General features: G+C 37.6%; 2 protein-coding genes across 5 annotated transcripts in view; one reads left to right on the top strand and one right to left on the bottom strand.

Annotated features, from left to right (window-relative positions):
* GPM6B (glycoprotein M6B) overlaps positions 1-11,153 on the top strand; it is a 109,190-nt gene extending 98,037 nt beyond the window's left edge. Inside the window, exons 3-7 of one of the 2 annotated variants that reach the window (XM_072849431.1) lie at positions 708-864; positions 4,069-4,240; positions 5,919-5,992; positions 6,302-6,367; positions 8,714-11,153. In XM_072849431.1, the coding sequence (XP_072705532.1) occupies positions 708-864; positions 4,069-4,240; positions 5,919-5,992; positions 6,302-6,367; positions 8,714-8,863 (619 nt within the window). In that variant the 3' untranslated portion in view covers positions 8,864-11,153. Of the gene's footprint in view, positions 1-707; positions 865-4,068; positions 4,241-5,918; positions 5,993-6,301; positions 6,368-7,079 lie in introns of both variants that reach the window. The other variant, XM_072849436.1, reaches the window with a different exon arrangement.
* Positions 11,154-11,684: 531 nt separating this feature from the next.
* The window catches only part of OFD1 (OFD1 centriole and centriolar satellite protein), a 35,316-nt gene continuing 25,808 nt past the window's right edge, over positions 11,685-21,192 (bottom strand). For all 3 annotated transcript variants that reach the window (XM_072849425.1, XM_072849423.1, XM_072849424.1), the window contains exons 18-23: positions 19,070-19,170; positions 16,048-16,167; positions 14,800-14,933; positions 13,694-13,855; positions 12,971-13,041; positions 11,685-11,897 (exon numbers count right to left, since the gene is read on the bottom strand). In XM_072849425.1, the coding sequence (XP_072705526.1) occupies positions 11,852-11,897; positions 12,971-13,041; positions 13,694-13,855; positions 14,800-14,933; positions 16,048-16,167; positions 19,070-19,170 (634 nt within the window). In that variant the 3' untranslated portion in view covers positions 11,685-11,851. The remainder of the gene's footprint in view (positions 11,898-12,970; positions 13,042-13,693; positions 13,856-14,799; positions 14,934-16,047; positions 16,168-19,069; positions 19,171-21,192) is intronic.

Genomic DNA, 21,192 nt, shown 5'->3' on the forward strand with positions numbered 1-21,192 from the left:
GGACGGTTCCAGAGTACCTGAAATGGACTTTTTCAGTTTTTTAAAATTTAATTACATTTTGGGGAGCTCCACACTGCTGTGACTTAAGGCACCGAAACTACCTGCTCACTTGGAAGTACCCACCTGGGCATTCCTCATAAGTCACTGCACGTTTGCCGAGTTTTGTATCAGAGAAGTATCACTGAGTTTGCAGATTTTTGCAAAAATACATTAACTGGCTTTTACAGGTGGAAATGGTGAATTTCAGGGACTGCTTCCTTTCCCTAAGCCAAAGGAATCACCATGGAGCCTGGTAGTTCAGCCAGTAGTTCAGCTCCAGCCTGTGCCGTTTCAAAGCCCTATGTTGTCCCTGTCAGACATTCCCCGAGTTAGGTGTCAGGATTGATAACAGGAAAAAAAAAATCTCCATAGTGGAGGCATAAAATTGCGACTTCAAGCTGGTGACTAATACCAGTCAGTGTAAAAACTGCAGCACAAATGGGAAGCTCAAGTGGCTGCAAGACTAATGCACATCAGTATTGCTTACCTGTAGAAGCAGGATAGTTCTATTGGTGCTCTCCTGCAGCCTGCTTGCTTAAAATACATTAAGGAGCCTTGAACTGTGTTTCTAGAAAAGGAATTATCTCATACCTATTATGATTTGAGAGAACTGACTTTGTTTTTATAGGACTAAAATCTAATTATATCTTTTTTCTTTTCGATTTTAGAATACAGCTAATGCAGTATGTAATTTATGGCATTGCATCATTTTTCTTCTTGTATGGAATAATCCTTTTGGCAGAAGGTTTTTATACAACAAGTGCTGTGAAGGAGCTGCATGGAGAGTTCAAAACGACAGCCTGTGGCCGCTGCATCAGTGGAATGGTGAGTAGCATTAGAAATGGGAACAGTCATCTTCGCTTGCTAAAACCTGTTGGGCTCGGCCTGACTCCTGTGTTTTTGAACAACAATATATTGCTGCCTTCTTTGTTTAACTCCTTATGGGTGGTTAGAGTTAATCCCTGTTGCTGGTCCTTCTTTGAACTTCGAGGATGCTTGGTCAAATCCAAATTCTGCAGATTGGGGTTGTACTGTGGCCTCCCCTGTCATAAAGCTGAACCCACGGGTCTAAACTCAGTTGATGGAGACTGCTAACTTTAAAAGACTCAGTGCGAGACAAAATGAAATTTGTGCTTTTAAACATAGAGCACACTAGTGATGCTTAAAGGCAGGCTGTAAAATGGCTGTGGTTTGCAGAGCTATTTAACGAACAGTAATGCCTCTGACTTGTATAGTCAATTCTGCTTGAGGATGTCTGGATCCTTCAGACAAACAGTAATGAATGAAGCTTTGCAACATCTTTGCATTTGAATCAAGTATTGCTGTCTTGCTTTTGCAGATGGCAGAAGGCATACAGATAATAGTGAGTCTTTTTCACAAAGCTAAAACACTTAAAGCCTTAGAGTTACAAGCCGTCTTCCCTTCAGTATACTTCTGTATTAGAATAAAATTTTAAACAAAGTTTAACTAAAAATAAAATTTCAGATTCTCACCCACGTTGCCCCCTAAGGCGCACTCTGCAAGAACAGAAACATAACTGTGTTTCTGAGACAGGATTTCAAAGCTATTTCTGAAAATCTGAATTCAAAGCTCATACTTATGGAGGAAGCTAAGCAGTATGACAGATCGCCCACGGGAAAGTGTGGGTGAAAAGAGAAGAGGCTTTTGATGTGATTGTTGCATTTTAATATACAATCTATATCCTGTACTTAAAAAAATAGGTACTTTCAGCTGGTTAAATACAAAGGAGATGCATGTTTATTTTCAAGAGGGTTAACAATTTTCCACTGTGCTGTTGGATACTTACTGAATTTTTCAAGAGCTAATAAAGATAAGACATCCCATCATTTTCCAGTTAAACAGCTATTAGCTCGCTCTTTTTCTAGCAAGTATGATCTTCACTGAGGAGCAAAACTAGATCTAAAGCGTGTTTTCCAAAGATCCAAAATACAGTAGAAACATACACATACCTGCATCTCATTAGTGCAGACAATTGCTTGTGCAGTTGAGTAGCTGCAGGCACGTGATTGCCAGCTGCTTGTACAAATACCAGTGTGACGCATGGAAATATGACAGAAAAATGTGTTTTCACATTTGCTTATATTTTTCCACACCATGAAGGAGAGAATTTAGCAGCTGAGTAATGTCTTGGAGCTGTGGTAAGACACATCAGTGGTTAGTGGTGACAGTCACGGCATAAAAATGCCTGTATGCCACTGTGTAGTGGTAGAGCTGCTTAAAACACCAGGGTTAGAACAAGGATTGCAAGGAGACATAATATCTTATCACACTAGTGGCTGCAGCTGGGTATGGACAACAGGCTTTTGGACATACAGTGATTTTGTTTGGGTTTTTTTTTTTTTTTTTTTCCTCTTTGATCAAGAGCTCCTCTACTTCTTCCTCCATTACATTACCGAGCAAGGTCCTGAAAGGCTGTCCCTTTCATCTTGCATAAGGTTATTACAGAAGACAGACTTCCAACTTTCCGAAGTTATTTGTGTTGGCTGTGGTAATGCAGAATAGCCATTTCCCACACTTATAGCATTAAATGTGAGAGTGAGCGTGTTTTTTTCCTGGCTATTTTAGGAGTTAAAAGCTTTGTGTACTTCCTCTCATGCACACTTCCATGTATACCTGTGCAAAACCAGATTTTACGTACAGTGTATCTATAGAAATCCTTTAAACTGGTCCACTTGGTCCTTACCAAAATCCAAAGAGAGAATTCTCAATTCTCGCATAAAAACCGTACAGGTCTGGTGTACAGCACTATCTAATAGGAAATAGGATATTTCGGTTCAGTTGTGTATAAATTAAAGGCTGACTGGGTTTTTTATGGGCCTTAGTTTTGCAAGCACTTCCACCTCCCCACACACACACCACCTTCACTGTAAAATCTAACCGATTACCCAGGCTTTGCTATAACGTTTGCAGTGTTGTTCAGCATGTCTGGACAAAAACCTATGAGGACGCAAACTTCCACCACTGCAGCATTAGTTCAGACTGTCAGTTCTGGGTCAGGCTGAGACAACCTCCCCCATCAGAGCCTTTCCCATCCTTGTTGTTCTCTGGCACACAAGTTTCAAGTGAGATAGTACAGCATCAGTGCTTTACTGGAAGTAAAGCCTTTCCAGTCCACCTACAGTTAAATAACAGTGAAAAGGGAACACACAAGATGTAACAGCATTCCCCCGCTTTCCAAGTAGGTTCCAAATCCTAGTCTCACCAGGAGGAGGGAGCTAGGAGCTGATGCCAGAGCTACTGTTTCACCATAAAACTTAGAAGAAGAGGGAAAAGGGAAGAGGTCCAGTGGGAGGGGGAAGCTGGAGATTCCCAAAGCAGAGAGTGCCATACCTTATAATCTTACCAAAGAAAATGCACATAATTTTTTTTGTTAAAAAGAGCAAACCCAAACCAGCAACTTTAAATGGAAAATCCATGATTCTGTAAGGTGAAGTAACCCATTTTCTTCTTGGCAATGTGTATTAGATCAATTGAATCTTTCTGATGTGCTGTAACCATTGTGGTATGTTTTAAAAAATAGGTATTCTCAAATGTTACATTCAAAATTTATTTCAATAAATCAGGGAGTACGGGAGAGCTCTGTGAACATCTATTCACTCTACTGTTTTGATTTGCAAGTTGTATAGAAATGCTAGTATGTTACAGTTAATTTAAAAAACTCCTTAAATTGATTTTTGTTGGAGTTTTATTTGGTTTAGCCTACAACCAGCATCCCTGCTTAGCTGAGAGTCTTGAGAAATTAATGGACTGCTCTTGCAGGAGGGCAAGCTGTTTACTCAAGCAGACTGATGAAAAAGGAAATGTCTGAATTACTTTCTCAGTAGCACTTAAACCACCAAGGTATTTGTAAGCAGCGAGAATACTGATTTTATTTGTGCTTGGAAATCAAATGTTTTGGTACTTTATTTCTGAAAGTATGCTTAAAGATTATTTTGAAGCATTTTTAAGGAAAATTCAAGTATTCTTTTCAAAGAATAAACGTGAAGTGCTTGTGTTTTCTCTGCCCAGTTTGTTTTCCTCACCTATGTGCTTGGAGTGGCCTGGCTTGGGGTCTTTGGCTTCTCTGCTGTGCCTGTCTTTATGTTCTATAACATATGGTCAACTTGCGAAGTCATCAGATCTTTTCAGACAAATATGACAGTTCCAGGGGACCAGATCTGCGTGGATATCAGGCAATACGGTACTCATTTTAATCCTGATTAAATGCTTTATCCTTTCTCCTTGGTCTGTCTTCAGTAGTTTTGTCTCAGCCTTATCCAATGAACAAAATGCAAAAGCATCTTGTATCTCTGAATGTGCTATTACTTTTCTAATTAATTCAGATTACACTGATCTCTTTCCAGATGCAATCAATTTAACTGAACTGGCAAGTCATTTATCTAAAATGATTTTGTAGCAGTTTCCAATACTATAATATTAGGTTTAAAAATAGATCAGCCTCAAAATAAACTGCTTAGAAACAGCGCTGAGAAACAGATAACCAGATTCTGGTTTTTGAACCCCCATATGCATATATTCTTTCCTTTCAAAAAGCTTTTTTTACATCTAAATATGAAGTTAACAGCTGAACTTTGCTCTAACAATTACTTCCAGTTAGAAGACCAAAAACCTGGACTCGAGAGTCTGCCTTAACTATTAATGAATTAATAGTGCTTTCTGATGACACACAGAAATCTGAGGGGGGTGCAGGTAGCAGAGGAGTGGGACAATAGCTTAAAATAGAATCAGCCTTTTCAGATAGTTCATTCCTTAAGGTGATGTTTTCCTGAGGTTAATCTTTTCAGCTTCCCTTGTGCAGAAGAGCTTTTGTCACCGATACTTTTGGCTTCATTTTAGCTAGCATTTTCTAGGAATGTTTCACTCTTTGGACTAAGTCATTCAAAGCTGAGAAAGCAGATTCAGAGTTGAAAAGTAAGAAAGCTTGGTTTTGCTTTCCTATCTGGGCTGTAAGTCCAGTAGGAGAAGATAAGATACACTAATTTTAAAAGCAAGAAATCCCAAATCAGTTAAATGTTTGCATCCTATTTTAGCAGCTGACAGCAAGAGGCTGGGAAGATGTTTTCTTCAGCAGCAAAGCCTAGGAGTGCAGGGGGAAGATGTGCTCCTCCACCTTTCTGCTTCTCCTGGTCGTTTCACAGCTGTATGAGCACCGTGTAGGGCTGTGCTGTTCCTCTGATCAGTAAAAACATTTGGGTTTCAATGAGTGACAGAAGAGAGCAGCTCCTTAACAGGCAACTTGTGTCACTGAACTGTCCTCACATTTTTGGGTGGAAGCAGTTGCTAAAAGGCTTCAAGTGTATATTACAATTGCAGAGAAGAAGCTGGCTTTGAAGTAAATCCTATAAAATCTTTTTGATTCTTTCAAAGTGTTCACTCAAGGCTTTTTTTACCTACTGGAACTAAAACAGAAGAAAATCCTTCTGTAATTCTTCCCTCTATCTTCTATATTCACACTCCTCTACAGTAGTTACTTGTTCAAGTAGAACTAGTAGATCTAGTAAGTGCTATCCTGAAAGGTACCAAGTACCTCTGAGATGCAGATTATCCCTTTCAATGCTGAGTGGGGGAGTAGGCAGTATGGGACTGGACCTGAAGTGCAAAAACCCAACCAACCATTTGGCTGCCATATGGGAAAACCACATCTGAGAACATATCTTGGCAGCAAGCCTCGGTATAGGGAGAAAGCACAACTTGAGTGACTTGTTTTAATTCCTCCTGCCAACTGAAAGCTGTACTGGTCAACGCACGGATGCCCAGAATGGGAACACAACTGGCAAGTGGGTGGAAAAGATGAGAAGGGAACAGAAAGCGTGTGTTGATTGCTAAAATTAGTGCTTTCTTTTGCTGTGGTATTTCAGGTATTATCCCTTGGAATGCTGTACCTGGCAAAGCCTGTGGCCCGATTTTAGAGAACATCTGCAACACGAATGAGGTACAGAAACATAGCCTGTGTGCAGCTTTTGCCTACAAGTCACTTGAGCACTGTGTAATAAATAACTTGATGAAAGTTTTTGGAGAAAACTCATCCTAATAGTATAAAGAGATTGATTTAAACACGACATTGAAATTACTCTGTTAGGTCATCCAAAAAATGAAAATTAGTTCAGAACATTTTTATATTCTAAAGCTTTGAATACCTTGCTATGAAGATGGTTTTATTATCCTTATTCTGTAGAACGGTTGAAATGAATTTTATACTATCCTCCATTACTTCAATGTTTTTAACATGTTTTTTCTCTAGTTCTACATGTCGTATCACCTGTTCATTGTGGCTTGTGCTGGAGCTGGTGCCACTGTCATAGCATTGGTGGGTAGTATTTTTTGTTGTTTTATTGTGTAACATGTTCCTTTCAGGCTTAAGATGCTTTAATATTAAATTTTCTTAAAACGTGTATCTTAAAAATAGTGATACTAGACATTAAGGAGGGCAAGCCATAATTGCCATTATTTGCTGCTATGGTTTGGTCATTACAGGTCAGCAGGTCCCGAACTTTTGCTTTAAGAAGTCACCTTAACCCACTTCCCCCATCCTTAGAATAAAATTCTTTGCATGTCCTTTGAAAATCATACTTCTACCCACTATTTCTATTTTTATGTCCACTATTTCTTTTCATTTTCGTAGTTTATTTGATCAGTTGCTTGTAACCTCTTGGTTTTCTTGTCTGGACCCAGGCAGTTTGACTAGTCCAACTCTGCAATGCCAGTTACAGGTAGCAGTTGGAAAAAGGGACGTTAACAAGATGACTTCCTTCATATGCCTAACACTTCCTGTAGCTGCCAGGTTCTAACTGCCTGTCAGCCAAATCCTGGTGTAATGCTCAGTATTCTTTGACCAAGTAGCCTTAGGTCTGTATGTAGGTTATCCTCTCCGGATAAATGGCACGTTATTTTTCTTGCATCTTCACCCTGGAAGAAGCTCAGAGTAACATCTGTTGTAAAAGTATCAACAGTTGCCCAAATGGGCTTGAGCCGTCACCTTGCTGTATCTTACTCTCCTGTGTTTTGTTCTCTTCCACCAGCTGATCTACATGATGGCTACTACATATAACTATGCTGTTTTGAAGTTTAAGAGTCGGGAAGATTGCTGCACTAAATTCTAAATTGTATAAGCCCAGTAAAGAGCTGCATTGCGTAGCTTGAAATACCACTGACACCCTAGGCTAAAAGTCTAGCTTTCTGAATTTTGTTACAGTAATTGTAAATAGCTTCAGTAAGCATCATTTAGCTTATCAGATTAATAAAATGACTTCGTGTATATGAACTATGATGTGGATGAGATCTGGCTATTTTTTCATGTCGAGAGGATTCAGTTACTGTAGGGGTGTTTGTAAATCATCCTTCTGAAGATGGGATGTTTCCATTTCAAGTCTCCACTTGCTTTCTAACAGCCACCTCTAAAACAAATACTGGAACAGTTCAGGGTTTATTTTTCATCCTGAACACCAAATACAACCCCCCTGAGCATACAAAATCTATATGATACAAAAGAAAAGGAATAGTAAAGTAGTGCCAGTCTCTTTTGGCAGAAATCAGAAGCCCAGGTATTATGAACTAGTTGGCTTGTATTTCCAGTGCACAGATGATAAAGTTGATAATTTTCTTTTACTTCATTTTCAAGTAATTGTGAAATCATGCTCTCTCTGAAAGGAAATACATCCTTGTATTAGCTCTGCGTAAAACAATCACATTCTTTCTTTTGGACCCTGAACTAGTAAGAAACAGCATATAAATAGCTTCTGTTCTTGTATGGCTTGCACTTTAGTAACTGATTTCTCAGTAGCCAGATCTCAAAACTGTAAGTATGACTGCACGTGAAGCAAAACCATGCATAGATCATAGAGACCTTTTTACACTGTTGGGATTGAAAAAAAAGAAGTGAATCAGTGTTTTCAGATGTAGATTTTTTGCATGAATTATGGTGAAAAGAAGTTGGGAAGAGATGAATGCACAAACTAGAAAAAATCCACACAACAATAATAATAATAAAAAAAAGAACCATTTGCTATATATGACGTAAAACTCTTCACCTGAGGTTGGACAATGGAAGTTTAAAATGTAGTTATAAAAATATATGATTAAGACTTCTTAACCCAGAGATTGCATGCTTTTGCTTAGTTTTGGACTCATGTTTTGTTGTTTAATTTTTCAATATGTTAATGTAGCCTTGCTCACGTAAATAAAACTGTTTACAGTTTCAGGCTTTTTCCAGGGGGAGGGTGGAATTCTCATCTGCTTGTTGGGGGAAAAGAATTTTACCAGGATCTGGGCTTGGATATGCATAAACACCACAACCTTAGAAAGCAGTTCTTCTGAGCACCTCGTAGTTTACAGATTACATAACTGCCACGTACAAAACTTTCTTCCTGCTTCCCCCCATTCTGCATTTTAATTGATCCGTACAACTCCGTAGCTCATTTTATTAGTTATACTAACTTTCTCTAAACTGTGAATAACCAACTGAAGTATTAGCATGCCAAATTGTAGAGATCTTTGAAAACAGCCTCTGTGCTTCTTTTAATAACAGAATGCTTATTAACGTAGAATAACTTTTTTTTTGGTCGTTATTTTAAAGATCGTCTATATTAATCTAACTAGCAGCTTGCTTTGCCTCTTGACATGCTCACTAGCCATCATGCTCACCCTTCTCTTCCAGATCCACTTCCTCATGATACTGTCTTCTAACTGGGCCTACTTAAAGGATGCAAGCAAAATGCAGGCCTACCAAGATATCAAAGCAAAAGAAGAGCAGGAGCTTCAGGATATCCAGTCTCGGTCAAAAGAGCAACTCAATTCTTACACATAAATGTTTGCCACAGTAATTCAGCAGAAGAATTCTGTAGCTCTGACAAATCAACAAATAGCTGCTCTGCAGTACAGATGTGTGTCTACCAAACAAAATTAGAGAGAAGTGCAAAAGCTTCACATTCCAGCTCCTGGAACACATTCATAGGGAAATCTTCCCACGGGTAATCTGCCATCCTTTCACACAGAGAATGGAGGTTTTATTCCAGGCATTTTAAAAGGCAACACTTCACAATAAGTGACCAAATTATTCTTCTTCGAGACTTTTGGTATTTAATATTAGACATGTTCTCCAGCATGACGTCCTGCACAAAACGGTGGCAGGTGCTCCAAACCAGCAGGCAGTAGATCTCTGTACAGACCTTAGGCAAAGGCACATGTACGGTGTGTGATGTAGTATCTCAGTTTATATACCAAACGAAACTGTGGCCGGCTAAGATTTCTGACAGCTCGTGCTTACGTGACAGCACAATTGCAGCAGTTCCTAAGCTGCAACAGAGCTGTCTTTGACCACTCTTTCCATGGGCCACAGGAACAGCACTCTACTTCTGTGCCACACTTTTTTATGATGAAGCAGTCACACTCCTGTGCTTACATGAGCGCTGAGCAGATGTCCCAAGTTTTAATCTTTTAATTAACTATTTAATGGAATGTAGATCCCCGGATCTGGATAATGATCCCCTTCTTTGAAAATAAATGTCAGCTTTGCCTTAATATTTATTTTCTATAAATGTCTTAGCATTTATATAGTGGCAGGAGACCATTATCCTTTATGTTTTAAGTAAGTGAAAAGTGTTACCTTATTAAAATGACACTGATCTGACTATTCCAAATGAGCGGATGAGAAAGTTTGCAGAGTTTTACACAAACAATAAAAATTACAGCCATAAAACAGAATACAGGATGTCCACCTTTCTCTATCTTGGTGCTTAGCAAATTTATAGTCAGTGCTTATGTGTTTTCCTTTTTACAAATTAATTAGCACATTAAGAAAACGTGGTGTTCAGAAAAAAAAAAACAACAAACTGGTGCCATTTTAAAGTCATTTCCCATAGAAGTCTGCCTTCTAATTAATGTTTTTTTTCAGAAGCATTCAGTGATATCTTGAGTATTAGTGATGGTATATTTGGTGTTTGTTCTATATGATATATATATATATATATAAATGTTGGGGGAAAAGGAAAAATACATCAGTCATTTGAAAAAAATGAAATATTCAAGTCATACCCATGTTAAGCTGACATGTGGCTTGATAGTTTTGACTGTTTGCTGAATATAAATCAAAGGAAGCACAACTTTCTTCAAGTCAGTATTAAGAGAAAAGGCATTTTGGGGGTATTAACTTCAAATATAATTTTCTTTGTTAAATATTGAAGTCTAATTTGACAGTTTCAAAAAAGGGGCAAAGTTGATCAATGTAGAGCAAATATGACAAAATAGCCTAGTGTATGTTCTTACCTGTTGCATGAAGGAGACATTTCTACAGCAATGCAGGTGATGTTCTAGCCCAGTGTTTGCATAAGGGTAATAACGGAGGCAGTGTCTTAAAGCCTAATTCTTTTTTAATTCAGTGTAGCTATTACTGGGAGTTTTTGAAGTTTTGTTTAAGTAGTCTAATATTTTTATGTAAAGAGCATTAAATTTTGCTATGTATAAATTTTTGTAACCTAACAGTGAATCAATATTTTCTATCAGTGCCAAGGGCTTCCTGTAGTTACATCCAAGTGTTAAAATAAATATTTGTAGATAATAGACAACACCTGTGTATGCTTATTTGGAAACAGACCTACAGCTACTCTATACTAGTGCATCTCTGTGCTTTATGTCTCTATCTGAAGTTAAACATGTTCTGTTCAGTAGCATCCACTTGCTCCTGTACTGGGAAAGGATGCCCGGTAGGTAGGTGTACGCTTCAGCATGGTAAGTCAGCGAGTGTTTCTAGCATGAAGTATTGGTAGTTGTTCCAGGCCAGCATAATGCAACAAGCACTATCCACCCCATTCTGGACAGCAAACAGAAGGAGTCTCTCAGAAATGTTGTGAATGCCAGCATTGCTGCAACAGCAAATTAAGCAGCATGTAAAATTAGACTAGCCACCAAATCACTTTTTATCTTGATTTCTAAAAGCAAAGTTTATCTCTGTCACATTTTTGGTACATTGTGTTTCAACATCCAGTGAATTCACAAGACAGAGCTTTGGTTTTTGCCCCTAAATTCTGTCAAACTTGGCTTCATGTTCTTGTAGTTAGGTCAAGATGAGCAGCCTCAAATGCAGTGCAAGTTGTAATATATGCTGCCACCCAAAATTACTTCATTGGTAAAAAATACTGTATTTTATACTGTAAATAAAGTTTAATGATCTTGCCTATAATCTACCTACAAAATACAAAGCTTAAATAAAGATGAGTTAAATAGCATTTTTATTTGAATCTCTCCATTCTGGGCTGGTTAATACCAACAAGGTGATACACGAGATGAGATAAGGCTGCTTTTAAAAGTGTTTGTTTCCCCTGCCGTAGCAGTAAAAGGGGCATGTCAGCTTGGTTCTAGCACACTCTGCTCTCTGAAACTGCGTGAGCCAAGGGTCTCCACAGGACACCTTTAAAAAGGTGATGATGACTGCATTTTTTTGTTACCTGTACACTGTTATTTTGACCTACAGGTTGTAACAGGTGGAGGAAAGGGGGGTGAGGGGGGTGGGAGCACCCCTTGAAAAGCTGTCAGAGTTTATAGGCCTTCAGTGCCATTTGTCCGTTCACCTCACTCAAGGGCCTCCTTCTGGATCTATAACACATCAGGGCTCACTCTCTGAAGTCAATGACTGAAGTGGCGAGACAGCTCAAAATCAGCTTTATTAATTTATAATGATACAGCCTGCAGTCTTTGTGCCTAACATTTATTACAACTTCTTACAGGTAGAAAGGTGCTTTAAAAACATTTTTATTGTAGTAATAATAATAACAACATATAAACAATCAGTAGCTATTGTTCACCAGAAGTTTTCATCCACGTCTCCATGAGAAATGCCTGTAGCACTGTATTAGGGATAGGAGGGAGGGAAAGAAAGTGATATGAGTCCAGAGTAGTTTCTTATCTTAAATATAAATACTTGTTTTAGAGAGAAGGTTGAAGTTCCATGCAGTTTAAGAGACTGCATATAATCATCGGCTTTATTTTATGTCCAATTTGATGTCCAATTCATTTGCTGTAGGAAATAAGCGAGCCTTCAAGGGGGAGGATTTGGGTCTTCATGAACAGAAAGCCATCTCATCTATCAAAAAAGCAGTACTACCTATCCACCACTGTTGTAGTGCTTACCCAGTGAAAAGAACACTAAACATACAGATTCCAATTCAGGAGCACCAGGGTGTAAGGTCTGGTGTGTAAAACAACACTTTGAAGGCACAGATAATGCTGAATCATTACTACAGTTAGTGTGAGCATTTAATCTTTTTAACCATTCTATATTTTTTGCTTATATATATTTTCAATTCTGCATCTTCAAATAAATGGAAAGATTTGATAGACGTAGGGTTGGGTTTGTTTTTTTCTTTCCCCTATCAAGCAACTTAAACCTACATCTCCTTATTTATCAATGTCTAGAGAGACCCAGGGGAAATGCCCTAGCTGTGTAACATAGTGCAGGCAGCCAAAACCTCTGAAAAAAGTGTGTGAACTAGTTTGTTAAAAGTCCATAATGCTACTGATAAATCAAAGCTAGCTTCAACGCTAATAATGGACTATCTGCAAGGTGCAGTGCAGACAAACTTTCACAGGGTCATTACCCAAGAAGAATCCCTCCTACTTCAGCTCACTCTGAAGGAACCAAGATGCTGCTGAGTGGCAGATGATAAAAGGTTTTAATTGCCACAGCTATTGAAACAGATCATTGAATGTAGTTCCCAGATCCGAGTGCCATATAGTACATAACTTCCTCTAAGAACTGGACGGGTCCTCAATTTTTCCAACACATTTGCTTTTGATTACTATTTTGTTTATATTTATTTTGCTTTTTAAGAAGGCAGATGTCTCTTAACTGTAATTCATACTGTAACTATTTATTAATATGGGGTATTAGACATGATTAATAGTAATATATGAGCCTTACCTGTCATCGTTTTCACTAGATAGAAGTCCCTCTGTAAGTGATACTTCTCCTACTTCTTCTTTCTTTGAATCCTGGCAGCCAACAGGAAAATACACTTTTGGTAAATGGTTCTTAAGTGAAGGTTTAAGTGAGTCTTAGTAATAATAGCACCTGTACTTTAAAGCACCTAACTGAAAATAAACCCCTTATTTCTACAAATGCTGCATTGCATCTAGAATAATGATGCTTTGGAAAATCAGATTTGGATAATGTTGGAACAAAAGTGTGCTGCAGTCCTTCATGAAAATATTGTTCACCCATGTACACAGCTGTTCTTTTAAGGTCAAATTTTACATTTTGCCAGAATAAATGCTGTCAGTTGTGTTAATGGAACACAAACTGACCTGTGTAGATTCAAACTGTATTTGAACACAGTTTAAACTAAAAATTGAGGATATGTAAATTTAAATACTGTCCTAGTACCTAAAAAACAAACTAGCACCCCCCCAGCATACCAGAAAAAAAAAAGCCAAAAAACCAACAACCTTGTAAAAGAAAGTTTTCAGTTTTTTTTCTTTTGAATCAACACATTCTGCACTACAAATCCAAACACTCATCTCTGCAGGTTGTTACATAAAGCTTCTGAATGAAGAAAAAAATGAAAGAATGAGAATATTGTTTTCATTCTAAGCAAGACAAATTCAGCCGATAATATTTTTGGGACCGGGTTTTGGGAATAATCACCTTGTTTGCCAGTTCCTGCTCTCTGCTCTGCTGAATTATTCTCATATATTTTTCTAATGGATTTGGAGTAGAATCCTTTAAGTCATCTTCAGCACCAGAATTACTGTTTTCAAGTTTTCCTCCTTCCTTATCTTCATCGATTTTTGTCGAGTCTTGGATCCACTTTTAAGAAACAAAATCAAAATTAAATACCGATCAGCTCAAGAAAAATACCTTTATACCTAAATACCTGCACTACATGCAGGATTTCATGTTAACCTCAGTAAAACATGCCAGTCTGAACAGCATTAAATTTGTTACATGCAGTTCAAGATGAAATGTTCAGCTATTGCTTCAATTCAAAAAGTGACATTCAAGAAATTCCACTCTAACCCTGTCTGGATGTCTGAGATGCTGTGAGGCCTGAGGCTTCTATATGCGACATCTACACATGAATTGAAGATGAGCTGACACAGGTATGCAAGTTTCTTGAAGGGCCTAGTTTGCTGGTGTGAAGAGTAGCATGAGCATGCCTGATCAGTACCACTAAACTAAATCAAATTAATCAAAGTCTAAGGGTGGGAAAAGGAGGATGAAATGGGAGGGAGCAAAAACCAAGTTTTATACAGGTCCTAGAAGTCCAGAACACTACTTCAACACATGCTACATCAGCTCAAAGGGATTTAAGCAAACTCCTTAAGGTCTCCTTATAACTTCTACTTCCAAGGAAGTACCCTACATACCCTGATACAGGCTAACGGACATTAACATGTTCTGGTGTTGTCCCACCAGCAGTGGTCCAGACCAGAAAGTCAAGGAATGTATAGCTTGTTCCGAGAGCATGGTGACAGCTGTCTTCTAAGTTCTGGCCGTAAAACTGTAGCTTCCAGTTACATGAAGCATGGAAGAAAAAGCACCTGTTTCCAGTGAAAAAGCTACTTGGCATACGGAGAAATTCTAGCGAGACTCAGTGGTTAATCGCACAAGTACATAAAAGAACTTAGCCTCTACTACTTTCACTTAAAGAATAAAATCTTGTTTTAACCAAGTAACACACAGAGCAATCCTAAAATACATGGCACTACAAAGCTGCATTACTGTCAGAAATTAAAATACTAAATCACCACCTCTTTGTTAAGATTTTCCACTTCTTTTTGCTCTCTTTCCAAAGCTTCCTGTTGTTCTCTCTCTCCCCTTTCTTCTTCTAAGTTTTTCTCATCGTCTCTATTCTGTTCTTCAATCTGTCTTTGATCCAGCACCGCTGTGAAAAATTATTTCAACATCTGTAATTTGATTTATGTAGTTCAGTAATCTACTACAGTAGCATGCAAATAAGTAACAGGTTCCTGTATAACACTAACAGTAAACAAAAAACCACTGGATATATTGTTTATACATATACCAAAGTTATTCTTAGGTATCTATCTGGTAATGTTTCTTCCCATCTCTATACATTTTTAGTCTGATATATGACTCACTAAGAGTTAAACAGCAGAGCCAAAGTAGAGGCCAGAGAGTTGACAAATCTCTCTATGCCCTTCTCATTCCTACCATGGACTTTCTCATTAAATCTCTGTTACCCTAAAGTTCACGTTGCTATAGTCTTTCCCTCTCTGCAATATGGTTGGATACAATTCTTCATATTTATAAAGCAAAGTACTTAAAAAACCTTTGAAAATTATTGCAGGACACACTGCTGATGTGACCGGTATATTCAAAAAGCTGTGTAAGTAGAACAGCATTCAGATAGTAATTAGATGGGCAAACTAAATACTGGGAATTGTTAGAAGCTAGAAAGCTCTTCTCTTAATAAAAATAATCATAATGCTTCCATCTAGAACAATTAGAAAAGCGACATATGCTGCACTGAAATCATCCTCATCTACCCAAGGAATTAAAACAGCATTGTGATAATACAGTTTGCAAACAGAGTCAAGAAAAATGAAGAAAAATCCAGACAAGCAGTACATAAAACACTTCAAAAAACCAAAACAAAACCTTTCAAGTCTTATTTCTATCAAGAGCAGAAATAATATTTAATAATTATCCTAAAGAGAAAAGAAAAAAACAAAATTGTCTCCCCAGAAGCTGAACGGGGGCAAGGGGAGGGACGGGACACGGACGAGGACGGACAGGTGGCAAAAGTGTTTAAATTAAAAACAAATTTTACCAAAACCAGGGTAAAAAAAGACATCCTCATACAGTAAAGCAAAAGAAAACATTCCTTCCTCTTTATTACATAATTAGCACTTTTGGAAAGATTTTTCAATCACGCCAGCACACGTACCTACAGAATGTTAAATATCTGGCTTTTTGTTTTATACATTTGACATTTAAACAAGGTATTCACTTTTGTTTCTGAGCTGAGAACTCACTTAAGTCCTGCAGCGAAGTGGCTGTTGCTGGCACCGTGGCTGTGACATGGTTTCCATTGACGATGTCCCCAGATGGATGCAAGGCATCACTTTCACACTGCTCTGGAATGTCCCCCTGATCTGGAGACGAAATTTGAACAATGGCTTCATTATTTTGTAATTACAATAGTGGAGCACAGCAATGGACACAAAGTGTGGGAATGGCTGAATTAGAACACATAAATATCAGCACTAATTGAGCATTTTCCCTTCAACTTGACCATTTCCCTGAGGATTAAGAATTATCATAGGCTGTACTTGCTTCTTTAATTACAGAATTGTTAGTTTTGAAATTAGCTATTGGAACACATCTGTTTACAAAGCCAAAACAGATTCATTAACAAATATACAACAGAAAACCAAACTGTTTTCATTTCTTTACATAATCAAGATACAGGTCACACAAAAATTACATGTCCAAGCTTAGCTCATCCTTTCCATGCACATAAAACAACCTTTAATTATTTGATCACATACCATTTCTTTATTAGGATCCTTGCCTTCTTCAGTGCACAGGATGGATACTGCTAACTCAGATATTCTACATTATATTTTCTTCTCCCTGAGCAACGTGGCTCTGAATTTACAAAAACACAATTCCTGTACTTCCTCTGTGATCATTGCTGTGATACTCAACTGCTTCTTATTTATTTGCAAACTCAATTTTTTGGGAGAAAGCAAAAAGAGGTAACAACTCAGATGTAGCCATTATCTCTAGGTAGCCAAACTGAAATACACAGGAGCATTTTGCCAATCATTTAGTGTAATATAGTATGGATACCTTACATATGTCCTTAAGTTTTGGGTAAAGGTTTAGAAAATACCAATTTCCCAACCCAAAACAATATAGTACAAAACATCTTCACATTAACCTTTCTGCAAAAGAAAAAAGGTAACACTCTTTGTACACCTTCACTCCTTTATGTAAGGGTGGACAGCAGCGATACGTTATTTCCCTAAGACGAGCACATCAACTAAAAGCAATTACTGTCAACAGAAATTCCAATCTTTTCTTGCTAGAGCTCACTCACAATAGGGTTAAAAGGCTCTCCATATTTTCTGGCATCTCCTTCACTCCATTCCTCCTGGGTTACCTTCTCCTCTTTTTAGCCATTCTGATTTCCTTCTACATACTGATTGGCTTTTGATGCAGTCTGATCCAACTGAAGTAGTGTTGATTTAGAAATCATTGGCATATGCAAACTCTTAAAATTATTCTTTGGACTACCACACGTCACTAAATGATACAGTGGTAACTTATTTGAGCACAGCATCTACTCAGGCCTAATTGCCAAGAAAATGCCAGTCTATTCTCATATGTGATAAATTAAAAGTGAATTATGTAACGTATTCCTGGAAGTCTCTAATATGAAATCAAACAAATAAATCTAAAACTAATTAAAATATGAGACAAGTAGAAACCATTAGTGGCTACAGGCTCGGTTCACATTCAAATAATGCATTTAAAGCTTATAAAAAGAAAACTAAATGAGGTAAATCAAAAAACAACAGATGTACAGAGTAAAACTTCACAGAGAAATGCATAGATGAGTCATCAGCTTCTGCTAGTTAACACTAAACAGTATCAGCACATTTGCTATTTAAACAAACAGTATCTTTTCTGGTTGGTTGGTTGGTTTTTAAAATACTGAAAGCCATATTCTCACAGGTTCAGGAGAGTAAGCAAGGGCATCACTCCATCTTCCATACAACCTAACCACAACCAAAAGAATAAGCGAGTCTCGGACCCAGGAAAGCACTCACACCAGTTAGGAATATTTTATTTGAAGTCAGTGGTTCTAACTCTCCCATACAATAATTATAATCTCTTCACCAACTATGAATTTAATTATACCAACCAATGATGTATCTCCACCAATCTCAAGGCTTTACAGACCTAACAAAATTTGGAAATGGGAAAGGTGTTTAGCTTACTCTTCACATCTTTCTCATTGACAATTTCACTTACTTTAAACCCCCAGTTTCATGCGAGATAAGGCTGCTCAGATCCAACATTAAGATGTCACTCAACTGCTGAAAAACTAGGAAATAAAGCCAGTAACTGTGTGCTATTTCTCTCTCCATATACAAATGGCTATAAAGTGCATTAACTTCTACTAGCCTCCTCTTTCTACAGTACAAAAATTTTTGAAAACTGACCCTGCAGGCTTGACTGCAGCATATAGAGAGAAGGAAACATTTTATAGCACGCAATACAAAACACCACATAATGACAAAGCTCTTCCTGCAATCAACAGAGAGCAGAAATGTAAATAAATAAAACGCTGACCTCAGAGAAAAAAAATTTAGGATAAAATTTGTTTCAGTAACTGAACCATATGTTCCAAAACTACTCCAAGATGCTGATTAATGACAGCATAATTGCAAATGTTCTTCACACATTTAACCCAGTTCTAAAGTAACTTCTAATTCATAATACTATTTAAGCCTCAGTCACTGAAGGAAAAAAATCAACAAGAGTATACGTAACAGCTGCAGAAATTTATCTTCAGAATTGCAACTTGGTAATACTGCTCTGATATTGGTCCATGATGAACACTCCTTGGAGTTTTATTTTATGCAGCAAATATAACAGAGCCTCAAGTTAGTTCATATACTAGTGCACTTTGCTGTTTAAAAAAAAAAAATCCTACACAATTTTAAAACATTGTGAAACAACTGTCAGACCTACGTGCATTAATCAGAACAAGGTTATGCAAGATTTCAGAGCAAATAGTATGTTCCCAAATTTCAGAACCAACTCGATTTTAGTGTCTACTTATTACGACATACCTTCTCCTCTAAAGATGCAAATATGAAGAAAATGAATCCCTCATCATCTGAGACAGTTTGTTTTTCTTATTTCCAACATCAGTCGGAATTTTTTCGCTCCAACTACAGTCTTAAACTATCAAGACAATTGTCTTACAACTGTTAAGCCCTAAGGTGTTCAACAAACTGTCTAAAATGCACTAAAACTTACATTCGAGAGAAGAAATGCATTCTTCAAGGTCCTCATACATTAGTTTCTCTGGTTTGGGGATATCACTGAAATCTTGTTTATCTGTTCGTTGATTATGAAGTCTGAAAGAAGAAGAAAGAACATAAATAATTTAATAAATATAAATGCTAAACTTTTAAGCAAATAGAGATCTGAGATTTAAATACAAGGATTACTCACATGCTTAGCAACAGACTAAAAAACCATGCAACCTAAATGCTGTAACTTTCTAACTCAAAAAGTCAGCTCCATTTCTCTGGTAGCTGTCTCCCTGCAGCCCTTCCCCAAGGCCTATATATGACATGAAGGCATTACATTAAAACAAAACACACTCTCAAAAGGCATAAAAAGGCGTAAGAAAGAAAAAATAGGAGAAATACAATGAAGTGTGACACTTAGTCAACTGAAATTAAGAAATTTGCCTTTTCGGGATCTGTGTTGCAGTCTAATTCCCACTTTGATGTCATCTTAACAGATGTGTTTGTTTGAAATGTATTAGGATTAGATGTCTGGCAAAACATAGATGCAGGGTTGAAAATCTGGGTGCTATGAAAAATGGGGTTAGTGCCCTCATTCTAAATCCCCATTTATCTCATCAGAAAGATAATGTGAAAGAACAATATCTCTCACGTGACCCAGCTACTAAACTCTGACCAGAACCAGAATAGCAAAAGGAGTGCAGGTCACTAATGAAATTCAGCAGCAGTACTTCATAAAGAAGCTTAATTCACACCAGCTGGTGCTCTTCACCACGGCATAAATATGTTTGTGCTTACAATTTCTAGGGAATTCAGGTCTTCTACGGGGCAAAAGTGGAGAACAAACAGGACATACCCCCACAATGAGACATGTTCAATAAAAAAATTTATATCTGGGGACAAACAAATCTGCATTGTCAGAAGGATAGTTCAGTAATGTCACTGGGGAAAAATACCGTGTACATTAAATACAACAGAATAAATGGAACTTCAAGTTTTTGGAAGGCTACTTCATGTTTTTAGTCTTTCCTTCACAGAAATGATTACATGTTAAATAATTCTCAAGGATGCAAGGTTCAAGGACGTGCATGTCACTTTCTTCAATACTGCGTCCTGCAGCACTGCTACAAAGACAGTCAATACACTGCCTCAGATTCAACAAACAGAAGAGGTCTGCCTCATGAAGACCAGTAAACACGTGTTATTTCCAAAGAGTTTTCAAAATTAATTCCATCAAACAAAGCTGGCAACCAAACCCTGGACTGTACCTAATGTCAATATTCCGTAACACAGTACTGGTGTGCCAATCAACACCAAATAATTAAATTGCATGAGTTATGATTATAATTACCATTAAAGCTTAAAGAAAAAACAACCACCACCATCTAAGCTATTTTGTTAATGTCTGAAATTACTTTTTTAGCCTAAAACTGGTAACAGCCCTCACAATCAGTTTCTTCAGCCCTAAACAAAAAAGGAATGGTTTAGATAATAATCTGCCTTATAACTCTAGTCTTCCTGTCTCTGTTTATTGGCTTCCTTCATACCACTCATATCTTGAAACATCAATAAACAAGGAGCTCCTGTAGTCATGGAAGCAATTGTTCTTCTGCACTGACAGAGCTCTAACTTGTAATGGCTTACTGGTGTTATAGCATCGTATTTTCCTTTCTTTTCTTTTGAAAGAAGTTCCTATTGCCACCTAAAATCTACAGGTCATAAACTAATCCCACAATACACATCAATGATGTGGCATTTGCCTAATAATGAGAGTAAATAGCTGGAAAAGCCCACACATGCATTTCTCAAATATTTTATGTAACAGAAAACAGTCCAAGGCACAAGAAATTAAAAAATACTCAACAAAAGAATGTTTTCCCTTTAAGAAAGTCTTGGGAAAGCAGCAAGTTCAAGAAAATTATTGGGACCTCATACCCTTGCTTTGTCACGAGGAACCCAAGAAAGCAACTAGAACTCATAGCTGCCTGCCCAGACCCTGACCTGTTCTTTGCAACACAACTTGCTCATGCTGTTCACTCTTCAGGCAGCGTGGACTCTACAACATCCTTCAAAGAAGTACAGTCCCTCACAGTATTAGAGCATTTTCCCGTATCACCTTAACATGCA

The sequence above is a fragment of the Ciconia boyciana genome, chromosome 1 (assembly GCF_034638445.1).
Source record: "Ciconia boyciana chromosome 1, ASM3463844v1, whole genome shotgun sequence".
NCBI classification, from domain to species: domain Eukaryota; kingdom Metazoa; phylum Chordata; class Aves; order Ciconiiformes; family Ciconiidae; genus Ciconia; species Ciconia boyciana.